Source organism: Maylandia zebra, linkage group LG4 (genome assembly GCF_041146795.1).
Source record: "Maylandia zebra isolate NMK-2024a linkage group LG4, Mzebra_GT3a, whole genome shotgun sequence".
NCBI classification, from domain to species: Eukaryota; Metazoa; Chordata; class Actinopteri; order Cichliformes; family Cichlidae; genus Maylandia; species Maylandia zebra.
This window is the reverse complement of record NC_135170.1, coordinates 3,602,469-3,613,950: the sequence shown is the minus strand read 5'-3', so window position 1 is coordinate 3,613,950 and position 11,482 is coordinate 3,602,469. Positions and strand designations below refer to the sequence as shown.

Here is an 11,482-nt window from a genome sequence, read left to right as displayed (position 1 = left end):
TTTTTTACTCGTACCTTTCTTGTGCTTAAAAAAGTCCACTTCAAGTTACTGTGTTGTGCCGACGTGGGACAGTTTCCAATTTCCTTGTCTTATTGCACCATGTGTGACTGCATGACAATAACGAGCATCTTATCCTAATAACCTTTTTACTGTGGTTTAACACATTTTCTCACACAGGTCCATAAAAACCTTTCAAAAAGTTTACTTTTTGACAAAAAAGTAAACTTTGTCTTAAAATGACAACAGTACGACATTATGATTTAATATTCCATCATTTTAATTTCTGTCTCAAACATCTGATTCTTGCCATATTTTTATGATCCAATTTTGGGGGTTATATCAGAATTTTATGATATTCATAAAAATGAGGACTCCCATTAACTTTTATTACTTCCTTTAATACTTACTAAGTCATTATCATTTGACAGGGGGCCATAAATCACTGGTTTTGACATAAGGCGTCTAATATCACTGTCTCACCTGGATGAGCTTCAGAAGAGCTGAAGAAATTCAGATGCAACAAACAGATCCGACCTGACTGTACAAAATCGAGCCCTCTGGTTGAAGACTTATCTGTGTCGTAGGTAAGTTAGCATCCCTACGTAGTTGAGCTGGGCGAGGATGGTCATTTCCAGCAGACCCCTGTTCTTTAGCACCAGTCTAATCGTTCAGCCCCAGTTAGAAGTGTCACAGAAAACAGCACACCTCTCTGTTCCACGTTTATTTGGCATCCAACAAAATCCAATAAAAGCTTTAAGAATTAACATGTTTCACCATCACCAAAAGCAACATTTCTCCCAATAAAAATGTAAAACTAGAAGGTCCAAAATCATAAAAAGCAAGCATTACGGCTTGGGGTGTAAGTACATGATGCAAGCAGCTCGAGACGGGCAAGTTGGAAAAAGGCAGAAATCTAATCCTACTGATAGTAAAGCACAACACAGATTAAAGATCCACACTGAAGAAAATCAAGCAGAGGTTTTCCCTTCAGCTGACTCACAGCCACCTGAAACTAACATGACAGGGTGTTTCAGCTGTAACCACAAAAAACAGAAAAGACCTCCTGAGAAAACAATTCTACTTCATCTTTTATTCGGTGAAATCTAACAGCACTTCAGAGTCAAGTTTGTTCTTTTTAACAACCAAAGCAAAGTTTGATTACTACGTTTCCACCGTGCTTGCAGCTGGATTGAAATAGAGTTTCTAAACCCCCATTTCACTCCGTCCTCCCTCACAGTGTTACCCACTGGCTGCTCAGGATGATAATGCCAAAAGTTGAGAGAAAAACGCGTAGCCGTGTAAGCCATCTAACCGTCCACTGAGTTTGAGCCACAGTAAAGTCCCAGCCAGTGTGTCAGCTGTGTGCTCCGGAGGAAAACAGCTCACCTCTCGCTTCATCCCGCCCTCTGCTGGGCTCTGACGGCCACAAAAAGATGCAGTGATGTTTATAGGTACAACTTGACAGTCAGCAATGTAGGTGAGAGAGGGAAGGTATTTTCAAGTTGAGGGTGAGGTGGCTTTTGCCTTCCTTCCCTCCTTCCTCTCCTGGTGCCACCATGCCCACTCAGACCCCAAAAAGGAAGGCCGGTCAGCAGGCGCACCAAGTGCCGTGTTAGCCCAATCACCCATTGTTGGGGGGAGTGTGGTTGCAGCAATGCTACGAGGTTGCTGCCCCAGTTTGGGTACCCAGGGGTGCGGGAGGGTGGACTAAGCATCCACGTCCCATATTCTTCCCCTAGTATGGCCTGGTACTGCTGTGTTGACACCCAAGTCCCGCTGGACTCTGGTGGATCTCCAAGCCTTCGCTGGACCAGACATGAAGCAGCAGAGCGTTCACACCCATGCAGTCCAGCCCTCATACAGCTGGGCCAAGTTATCCATGTTGGTAGCCTCCTTGATAACAAAGTCCACCTGCAACCAAACCAGATGTGGTCAGTTTTAAATACAGACAACGTTATTGTTACGATATCTGACTCTTTCATAATGATTAGAATCTGCTCAGACGATCCGATTCCAGTCTTTGTTTAAAACTGGACTTTGCTGTGCTCAGACTCATGCAGACCACTGCTGCTGATGCTGCTGCATTACAAAGGCTTCAGACATCTGATAAATCCATGCGACTCTCACAGCAGCAGACATCGACTTCACACTGTGTCAGCACATTTTGTTTGTTTCTTTTAAACAACCTCTTCATCCTGTCACGAGGCTGCTTTGACATGCCTCCCTATTCTCCTGGTGGTTACAAAATGATGTGCTACCTGCTCGGAGACACTCATCCTCCTGTTGGGATCGATGTCTCGGCCCTCCAGTTTGGCTTTCACTCTCTTCCACACGCTGACCGCGTAGGAGTTCCTCTCTTGGACCGCTGAAATCGAACAAAGTGTTTGTTCAGATGAAGTCTCTAATGTTAATGTTTGTTCTGCACAGGAACCTGTGTAGACACTGGGATACAATTTCATTTGCTAAAGGTAGGTATGCACCAAGCCTACAACTCCTGCTGAACACAAGTACTGAGACTGTAATCCTCACTCTGAGAAAGGGAACGAATGCTCTTCTGACCTCAGACAGCTGCATACATATTACATATTTGTGAAACCTGCTGCTTTTTCAAAAGCCCCAGTTTCCAAAGATTGTGAGGAGAGTGAAGGAAGAGTACCTCGTCCTGTTTTGGGGTCTCGTACAGCCCTCTTGGGGCTGGAGTTGAGACCTTTACTGCTCACTAGAGTACTGGGCGGGGTATCGGTCGGGGTTCCCAGGTTGCGTGGGAGAGCCTTGCGTGCATTCTGGGACATCGAGTCTGGCTGGGTTTTCACCCCACTGCATCTGACAGCTAAATGAAAAACATAACAAATACACACACGTGTGTGTACGTGTCACATGTTCACTTGACAGGACGCACACTGACACCAGTGAAAACCCATTTTCCCCACCATAAGGTTTGTAGCATGCTACAACATCGGGAGGCTATACCTGCTGCAAAGCTCGACTGTGCTGCAGAAACAGGACTGGAGCACTCAGCGTCTCTGTCAGTCACCAGTGGGGAGGCAAAGCCCACCAGGCCGTTATAGACGCTGTTGGAATAAACGCATGCATGCATTAATAACGATTATTAATAATAATTAATACGATTTTTATGTGAAAATTAAAAAGATCACTTAGTGTGTGTGTGACCCAAGCACCTCTGGCTCTGTGAGTGCAGCTCTTTCAGAGTACTGGGGATTTCTTCCAGTAGTTCGAGCTGCTCCTGGCTGAGGTGCTGTCCACTGGCCTGGACAACAGTGAACAGCACTAACTGGATGTTGTCTTGCCAAGCTTTGTACTCCAACAGGAAGTGACGCACGCTGCCCTCGTATGTCACCTCTTCACCATCCGCCAGCGCTGCCTCCTCGTCCTGTACGACATAAGAACAGTGACGACTGCAGGTTCACAGCAGGATGCAGCAACGTGCAACACACGTGTGGACCATTTTTAAACCTTTGTGCTCGCTCATCTTCTACACTTATTCGAATGGCAAACACATAATAGTGGTGAAAACACCCCAGATTTTAAAATCAGCTGTGTGTGTGTGCCTCAGGTGTACCTTGGCCATGGCCCTCAGCAGGTGCTTGACGTCAGCTAAATGGCGGTTGTGATTAGAGAGAATCGTTTTGATCGAGTCCACCAGCAGCTGCAGTGTTTCTCCACAGGTTTCCAGCTGCTGCTCCCGTTCCTCCTGATTCCTCTGCTCCATGTTTAGCTCATCCTCCAGCTGCCTCTGGGCACAGCTGAGCCACTCCACACTGCCTATAGGTAGGTCTAGCACTGGACTCTGTAGCAATGGAAAGCACATCGCCGTCTTATCAAGTTTCTCCAAACTCACTGGGTGATCACTCAAACATGGTGGCCATTGATAGAGAAACACAAAGAACAGGTTTCATACAAACATCTGTTAGACTGTGAAGATGAACTGTGAATGCAAACAGAAACATTTAGTCTCAGTAGGAACTCCACGCGTTACATGTCAAAAGTGGGTTTGGAGTGGTTAATGTTCCGCTAGCACCTGTAAAGTCTGGTTGTCCAGACACCGACAGGAGAAAACTGACCCTCGCTCTGACCTCAGGAAATGTTTGTTTATTAACTCAGCTGGTTGTCTGACTGCATGCTGAGAGTTTTAATAAAAAAGTTTTAATAACTTCCTGAACTCGGTGTTTTTAAATGTATCACAGCCTGACAGACTCGTTAAGGGCCGGCTGGAACTAGGTTTCATATCCTACATGTGACAGCAGAGCATTACATGTGGAAATGAATGTTATTAAAGATGAAGGATTAATTATTTAAAATGTTATCAGTGCATGTGGTACAAAAACAAGGCTGCACCAGAAAAACTTGACAGAAATGTAGGTCAAAGGTCAAACCAACCAGTCTGTGCAGGAGCTGGAGTTCCAGTGCAGACACCGTGCTGCTAAACTGGGCAGCGTACGAACACGTCTGCTGGCAGCGCTTCAGCAGTTCAAACAGGGCTGCGTCCATGCTGAGAGCCTCGGGGGATCGGGTCCGAAGGCCTTCAAAGTTGAGGATCGTGGAGCACAGGAATGTGACCTGGAAAGGAAGAGTGGCAAAATTGGCATTTTGTCCAAATGTGGTGATCAGTGACAGTAGGAGGCGAACACAGCAGCGGCTGTACCTGGCTGGTGCGCTGGTTGTCTCTGGCCACCATGGCGCGTCTCTCTCTGATGGTCATCTCAAAGTCCTGCAGGACAGGCGCCAGTGCTGGGTTGGCTCCACCGGCCCACTTTAAACGCTGCTCGATGCTAGCCTCCAGCGACGCTAGCTTCTCCTGAAGACACCACCAACGTGAATCACAGGACAGGAAAAATGTTTCATACAACTCACAACCCTGATAACGATAAGCGGAAATATTATTACAAAGTCATAATGAAGCTCTGAGAGGAATACTTTGCACATACTGAGGTGGATGCACATGATCACAGGATCGTTTCCATGGTAAAGGAGGAAGAGAGGGCGGGTGCATGTGGGATACATAGACTGGTTTCCCATTACAACACAGTGTGCATGCTTGTCGTCATAGCAATGCGACATGAACGCTACAACAAAGGGGGCGTCGCTTGGTTAAAATCAGGCTTCAAACTTTCCTTTTTGCTAAAGTAGCATAAGTGAGCGTCTCACCAGACCCCCCTCCTGCGTTCTGAATGACACCTGACGCTATACACAGGGAGGCCCCTCCTGACACTGGCGTCACTTAGCCAGCCTGCTGGTGTAACAGCAGCTTCTGATGAGGGGCGTCCCCATAGTGAGACACTCACATCTGATACTCAGAGAACCTGGGTTACATACATAACCTTAAGTTAGCTTGAAGGACTTTTGGTTCGCCTGGCAACCCAGCAGGCTTTTCCTGAATTTCACTGACATGCCTTTCAGGTAATGTTTCTGAGCTGCTGCAGTTTAACTTTACTATGAGAGTTTCCTGTAGTAGTTCCTATGTTAAACATACTAAAGTATGTTTAAAAATCTCATTCTCCTAAAGTGGCCAGAAACTATTATGGTTTTGATCTGGGAATGAAGACAAACTCACCTGAATGGCAACGATGGCTGCTTCATCCTGACTCAGCTTATACAGCTTCTTCTTCATGTTGCTGAGGATCACAGAACGAGGAGGAATGCTGACACTTAAAGGCTGATTACTGGGACCCAGAACATCCTCGTGCTGCCACTGAAAGAAACGCACCAATAAAAACAGTGGTATATTTGGACAATCACCAAATGACATGAAGTTACGTCAGAGATGATCCAGACATCATCATGATTCTAATACAGCTGACCAGAACTCGCCCCGTTCTTTGCAGCACTTTGTGTTAGCTTCACTGATCTTCAGCTTACACCGCAGGCGACTGGAAGTATTTTTTGTGATGTGAAAAGTGATCACAACTCCAAAAGCAGCATTACTGGTGCATGTACCTGGAACATAGCGATGTGCAGCTGGCTCCTCTGCAGGCTGGCCCTGGCAGCTTCCAGGTTGCTATCCAGCCTCCTCAGCAGGTCAACTTTTTTCCATGCTGTGTCATAGGACGACACCAGCACTGTGGCTCTGTTCAACAGCAGCTGGGAGACTCGACCTGACGTCAGCCCCTGCTCCACTGCCTTCTTACAGAGCTCGTCCAGAGAAACCTTTGGAGGAACACACATAGCAAAGGTTACTTTACGGTATTCTTTACAGTCTTTGAAAACTGGAACAATAAATGTCTATCCACTCTGCATTTACACTAAAACATTCAACATTTCACACACACAGCGTTTTTTGTAAATAAGGTTTTTCCACGGTGAGTAGAATCTGGTGAAAAATGAAGAATCCATTGTGGAAGAAGGTTGCAACATGAAAAATATTTGGAACAGGTGACACATGAGTATGAGATCCAGAAAGGGCGATGACTGTCCGACAGTCAGGGGGAGGCTTTGAAAGAACAGGTTATCAACTCAAACCCACTGATTACTCTGCAGCTGAGAGAGCGATACTTATTTTTAAACAGGCTGAGTAAGGACTACCTGATGGGCAGCAACGATCAACAGATCAACCAACCTGAACTAGAACGCAGCCAACAGGTGATCAGCATTTCTAAAGACTCCTTTAAGATAGTTAAAATTCAATAATGAACACTCTTTTTTAACGTTGACATGGAGAACATGAAGAAGGTTGAAAAGAACGTTGAGAGAACAAAGATACTGAACACCACATAATTCCACACAGATCATACCTTGCTCTCTGCACCAAAGTCTTTTGCTTCCACCTGAGCGACAATGTCCACACCGAGGGCAGAGAGGGTGCTGCAGAGGGCCAGACTGAGGGCTTGGCTGGGCATACCCATAAGCATCTGCCGGACAAACTCAGCAGTGAAGGCCTTGATGGGACGAATCATCTGTTCCTCACTGACCACTGCTGCACCCGACCCAGTGCTGCCGGGCCGGCCGTACAGGGACTTCCCCAAACCAACAGGTCCATTTGTAGGTAACAGCTCCTCAGCTGGGGCGCAGGTACCTGCAAAGATTTGTCCCACAGTCATCAGACATGCCGCAAGAATATCTGGTTATTTAAACCACAGAGCTCACAACTACCTCGGAAAGCTATGTTCTCTCTTTCTATGCGAAACACTGAGCAGTCTGACTTTGTCAAAGTGCAAACATCCAGAAACACTTCATAGTGGAAGAAGAAAAGGCTGTAGATTATGGCTAAACCAATATTTTAACAATGCTCAGCCCTCTCTATAGTGTCCATGGCATCAAGTGGGTGCTTTTAATAAAGTGCAACAACATGATAAGTTCATCCTCAGTCTGTGTGGCCGTGAAGAGCTCTTACCAGAAAGAGTCTGAGCAAACGAGGAACACAGCCTGAAGAAATCCCTGATGGTCTGCAGTCTCTTGATGAAGAACACTTCCTCCATCAGCTGACGCTGATTCAGGCTATCAAAGAAGTGGAGCTGTGTGGCTCGGGCCTCCCTCAGAACATCCACCTTTCTCCACAGGGGCGGCACCTCTAAAGAACTCAGCTAAGGATAATGCAGAGCAAAGTAATATTAGTCGCTCCAGGAAACAACGGTGTAAGAAACACAGACTAGTTCCTGAAGAGCAGGTTAGGACTGGATCAAGCTTATCCTGCACTGTGTTTCCACCTGCTGTCAGGATACAAAGTGCATTGTTGTTTGCTGTGCTGGTACACAACCATGCCTGTGTTGAGAATAACATGGAACCTGGCGGCCAATTATGGTACAGAATTGAACTCAATATTTAAAATAAACAAGCTATAAAATGCACCGTGAGTCATAAAAATATCCCGTTACAGACGTGACGAGGATTTCTGATGTCATTCTAGGTCTTTCACTGCATTGTTCTGCCCTCTGCAGCCCCTAATCTCTCTGCAGTGGCAGTGCAAGAGTGTACAGCTGTTGCTAATTGACCAGGTGTGGATAAACCTGAGGCGGGCTTTCATAAAGGCTCACTACTGTTTGTCTTAGTGGTACCAGTTATTTTAGCCAACTTGTTATGCGATTTAAAATAAAAGCTCTTCTCTGTGAAGTTCTGGTATCAGTCTCCATGTTTATGTCGCAGCTTTGGAGCCGGGTCGTAACATGCATTCACTGAATGTGCACAAATGTAAGCGCTACCTTTTCAGTCAGCTGCCCAAAGGCCGTCTCCAGCTGAGTGAACATGCCATCAAAGGCAACCAACAACATTTGACCTGCAGACATCTTTGGTGTGTCCTGGCCCTGTCCATCCATGCTATGAGGCTGGATCAGTTCAGAGTACTGCACACGCAGCATTCTGACAAACAGACACACACAAAACAAACTTTAAGCATGCAGGTTAGCAGCAAGTTAAACAGCACTGTGTCCGCTAAAAATGCACGACAGGAACTCCACCTGGTGATGTGGAGGCAGTGGTTACGGCCGTTGTGGTCCAGGCCTGTGCCGGTTTGCAAACTATCGGCCAAACCTTGCAGGCCAAGACCATCAGAGCTCTGATCTACCAGCTGCTCCAGTTCTGCCAACATGGACTCCAGAGTCGGCTCTCCTTTGATCATACATCGCAGAGCCTCTGGAAAGATGATCTGACGGAAATTGGTGTTCAGCTCCTGCAATAAAAAGATGACAGGCCAGAGCAATGTCAGCAAAAAGACTTTACACGGCCTCAGCCTGTTCCTGCGCGGCTTCATAGTTTGCAGGTGGACCTACCTGTAAGCAGGTATACACAGCACTGGCCAGGTAAACAACCTGGGTGGTAGCTGAAGGTGGAGGGAGCTCCAGGTCATGAGTTAAAAGCGGGCAGCGTTGCAGCAGTGTTACAAGCCCATTGATGTTTCCAATCATACTGCATAGCTCCTCCAAAAACCACGCCCCATCCCGAGACGTCAGGTCCACGAGCTGCTCCCCAGCGCTGGTTGCTGCACCCTCCATCACCAGGTTGCGTCTACGGTCAATCAAACACAAGACAAAAGTGGGTTCACTGTGTCCACTGCAGCTTTTATCCACCCACTCAAACCCAACCACACCGAGGTTGGACTGATCTCATTTCCAACGCTGCTGAGGACCACATCGTTTTTTATTACGTCCCATTAAAGCCCCATAAGTAAAAATGGTGCACTGTCTTTTTCACATGACTGCATGCTGCTATAGACACTTCACGTTATGCACAGAGCACTTCTCGCCATGTGACCTTCTGCCCACTCTAATGTGTGAGATCAGTAACAGTAGCACGCCTGCTAGCTTCCATGGTTATTACCACAGGTGAGTTGGCCAAGTCTGACTAAAGAAAACAGAGTCCTACATGATCTGACCAGGACTCAGTCGTGCTGACAGCAAAGACAAATCGCCGAGAGCTGGATGAGGAGGCCTGCTTCCAGTCTGTAGAGCAGCCTGTGACAAGGCCAACAGGCTAGCAGATTGCTTCGGGATACAACCTTTAAAGCTCTGTGCCAATGCAACAACAGGCAGCGCTCGTGCAGGAATCACCTTCTTTAAAATGTAAATAATGATGGTGACCGACTTCAGACAGAAGAGGACCGCTAACATGAGTGACCATCACCATGTGGTTCAGATTAGGGCTCGTTTCTTTCCTCCTGCTTTATCTTACCAAAGATCTCTTTTCCAGAAACAAAGACTTTTTAAATCTTTTCAGTCCTAACCAGTAGTTTGAACCTTAACCAGAGCTTTAAGTGGTCTTTCAGGGTTTTTAGTGCCGCTGAGTGGATTTCTTCAGATTACTGACTCAGAAACTCTGGTGTTAGGTTTGAGTTTTTCCCACCTACGTTTGGCTGCCTTCACTTACATCAGCATGTTTTTGGACCTCATACTACCAGATTCTTATTCATCTGTCTGTTGACCTACAGTACGGACACAATTAAACCCTCACAGACAGTCACAGGGACTGAAAACTGTGAGACACAGAATGAAAATGTGAATGAAACCTGCAGAGTGTGCAGAGGGCAGAGGTGATGATTGCAGCCAGGCTGAGAGAACCTGGCTCTCCATTCTCCCGCAGGAAAACTGTGATGCAGTGCTCAATCTCCTGCAGCTGCTCCTCACACGCTGCTACTGTGGTGCCCTCAGCCTTCAGCCGCTCTGCTTGGTGCACCACGCGCTCGTTGGTGTCAGCCACTTGGTGCTGCAGAGTCAATTCCACACTGGAAAGAAACTGGCAGGAGGCAGCAGAAGGTTGTGGAGCAAACAGCAACTCATATCTGGAAAGAGAGAGACACACATTTAGCTGGTATCGTGAGTTACACCATGAGGAGCAGAACATAAGCTTGGATGTGATTCATGGTGATGCTGCAACCTGTCCTGTCTCATGAACTGCAGGTAACTCAGGTGAAGGGGCGCACAGGATGTTTGCCGAGTTGAAGAGAACTATCATAGGGGACATTTTTAGGTGTGTAACTTGGACCTGACGGTGGGACTCAGGGGTGCTTCTTCACCAAAAACATTTTAGGGACTCTGCGAGGACTGGTCACCAGTAAGGCTGGTACCAGCTAAGCGACACATGCAGTCCTAGGGTTAACCAATGAAAATGAGAAAAGACAATGCGTGGCTCCTTACTGTCTGTAGATGTGCTGGCAGTGATCTGCTGTCATGTCTCTCAGCAGCTCTTCCAACCAGGCCTTCCACTGATGGGCCCTGTGGAATACTAGGGTAGCCCGTGGGTACAGCAAAGCCACTGTGGCATAGCTGTGAAGCTGCTCCAGGGAGCTGCGGAGGGCTCCACGGCGCTGCTGCAGCAAGGTGCTCACCTCCGCCTCCAGGCTCTCACATTGGCTGATTAGGTGGGCCTGACCTGCATTTTGCAGGAAGGCTGTGGCTGGCACATAGCTGGGAGGGCCTGATGGGACAGCCAAGAACAAGACAGCACAGCTCAGTACAATCAATGCATTTTTACTGAAAACTGAACCACAAGCAGTGTTGTTTAATCGTAGTGTTAAGCAGGGATAAATCATCAATATCACATAAATAATTAACATTGACCCTGACAGGCGGGCACACAGTTAACCATCCAGCTCTTCAAGAACAGTAAATGTTCACGATGACATCACTAGAGACAGAAACAGCGTCCGACAGAGTGAACCTGAAATGTGAGTTTGGAGAATCAATAATTGGATAAAGGGCCATGACACTCAACCAGTGGCTGTAGTTCCACTTCCACAGCACAATGTTCTCGTTCCCTCCTTTGTTCTATTTACAGAAACACTAACAGCAGGACAAAAGGCAGAACTCACACTTTACTGTACAGACAATACTCTTCCAAGACCTTCAATAATCCTGAAAAGAGTCGTATGAACATGTCCCTCCCACTGAAAACGCTACATGAAGGCAAACAATCACGTTCCTGGGATTTCCTGACCTGGACGATTGAGCTCGTATTCAGACAACCTGTGTCTGTTTCCACTGGGTGAGGGAGTCCAAACCAAGAAGTGGGACGCACAGGTGGAGCCCCAGGTGCACGC

The 11,482-nt window shown here is 47.0% G+C and overlaps 1 protein-coding gene across 6 annotated transcripts in view; it reads right to left on the bottom strand.

Annotated features, from left to right (window-relative positions):
- Window positions 1-706: 706 nt before the first annotated feature.
- Window positions 707-11,482, bottom strand: part of smg1 (SMG1 nonsense mediated mRNA decay associated PI3K related kinase) — a 57,789-nt gene continuing 47,013 nt past the window's right edge. For all 6 annotated transcript variants that reach the window (XM_004574647.2, XM_004574649.2, XM_004574648.2 and 3 more), the window contains 17 exons: window positions 10,581-10,860; window positions 9,953-10,225; window positions 8,721-8,955; window positions 8,409-8,620; window positions 8,154-8,310; window positions 7,349-7,538; window positions 6,750-7,030; window positions 5,956-6,165; window positions 5,573-5,710; window positions 4,664-4,816; window positions 4,399-4,578; window positions 3,581-3,808; window positions 3,180-3,391; window positions 2,971-3,071; window positions 2,657-2,830; window positions 2,259-2,365; window positions 707-1,911 (listed from right to left, as the gene is read on the bottom strand). In XM_004574647.2, coding sequence (XP_004574704.1) covers window positions 1,834-1,911; window positions 2,259-2,365; window positions 2,657-2,830; window positions 2,971-3,071; window positions 3,180-3,391; window positions 3,581-3,808; window positions 4,399-4,578; window positions 4,664-4,816; window positions 5,573-5,710; window positions 5,956-6,165; window positions 6,750-7,030; window positions 7,349-7,538; window positions 8,154-8,310; window positions 8,409-8,620; window positions 8,721-8,955; window positions 9,953-10,225; window positions 10,581-10,860 — 3,209 coding nt within the window. In that variant the 3' untranslated portion in view covers window positions 707-1,833. The remainder of the gene's footprint in view (window positions 1,912-2,258; window positions 2,366-2,656; window positions 2,831-2,970; window positions 3,072-3,179; window positions 3,392-3,580; window positions 3,809-4,398; window positions 4,579-4,663; window positions 4,817-5,572; window positions 5,711-5,955; window positions 6,166-6,749; window positions 7,031-7,348; window positions 7,539-8,153; window positions 8,311-8,408; window positions 8,621-8,720; window positions 8,956-9,952; window positions 10,226-10,580; window positions 10,861-11,482) is intronic.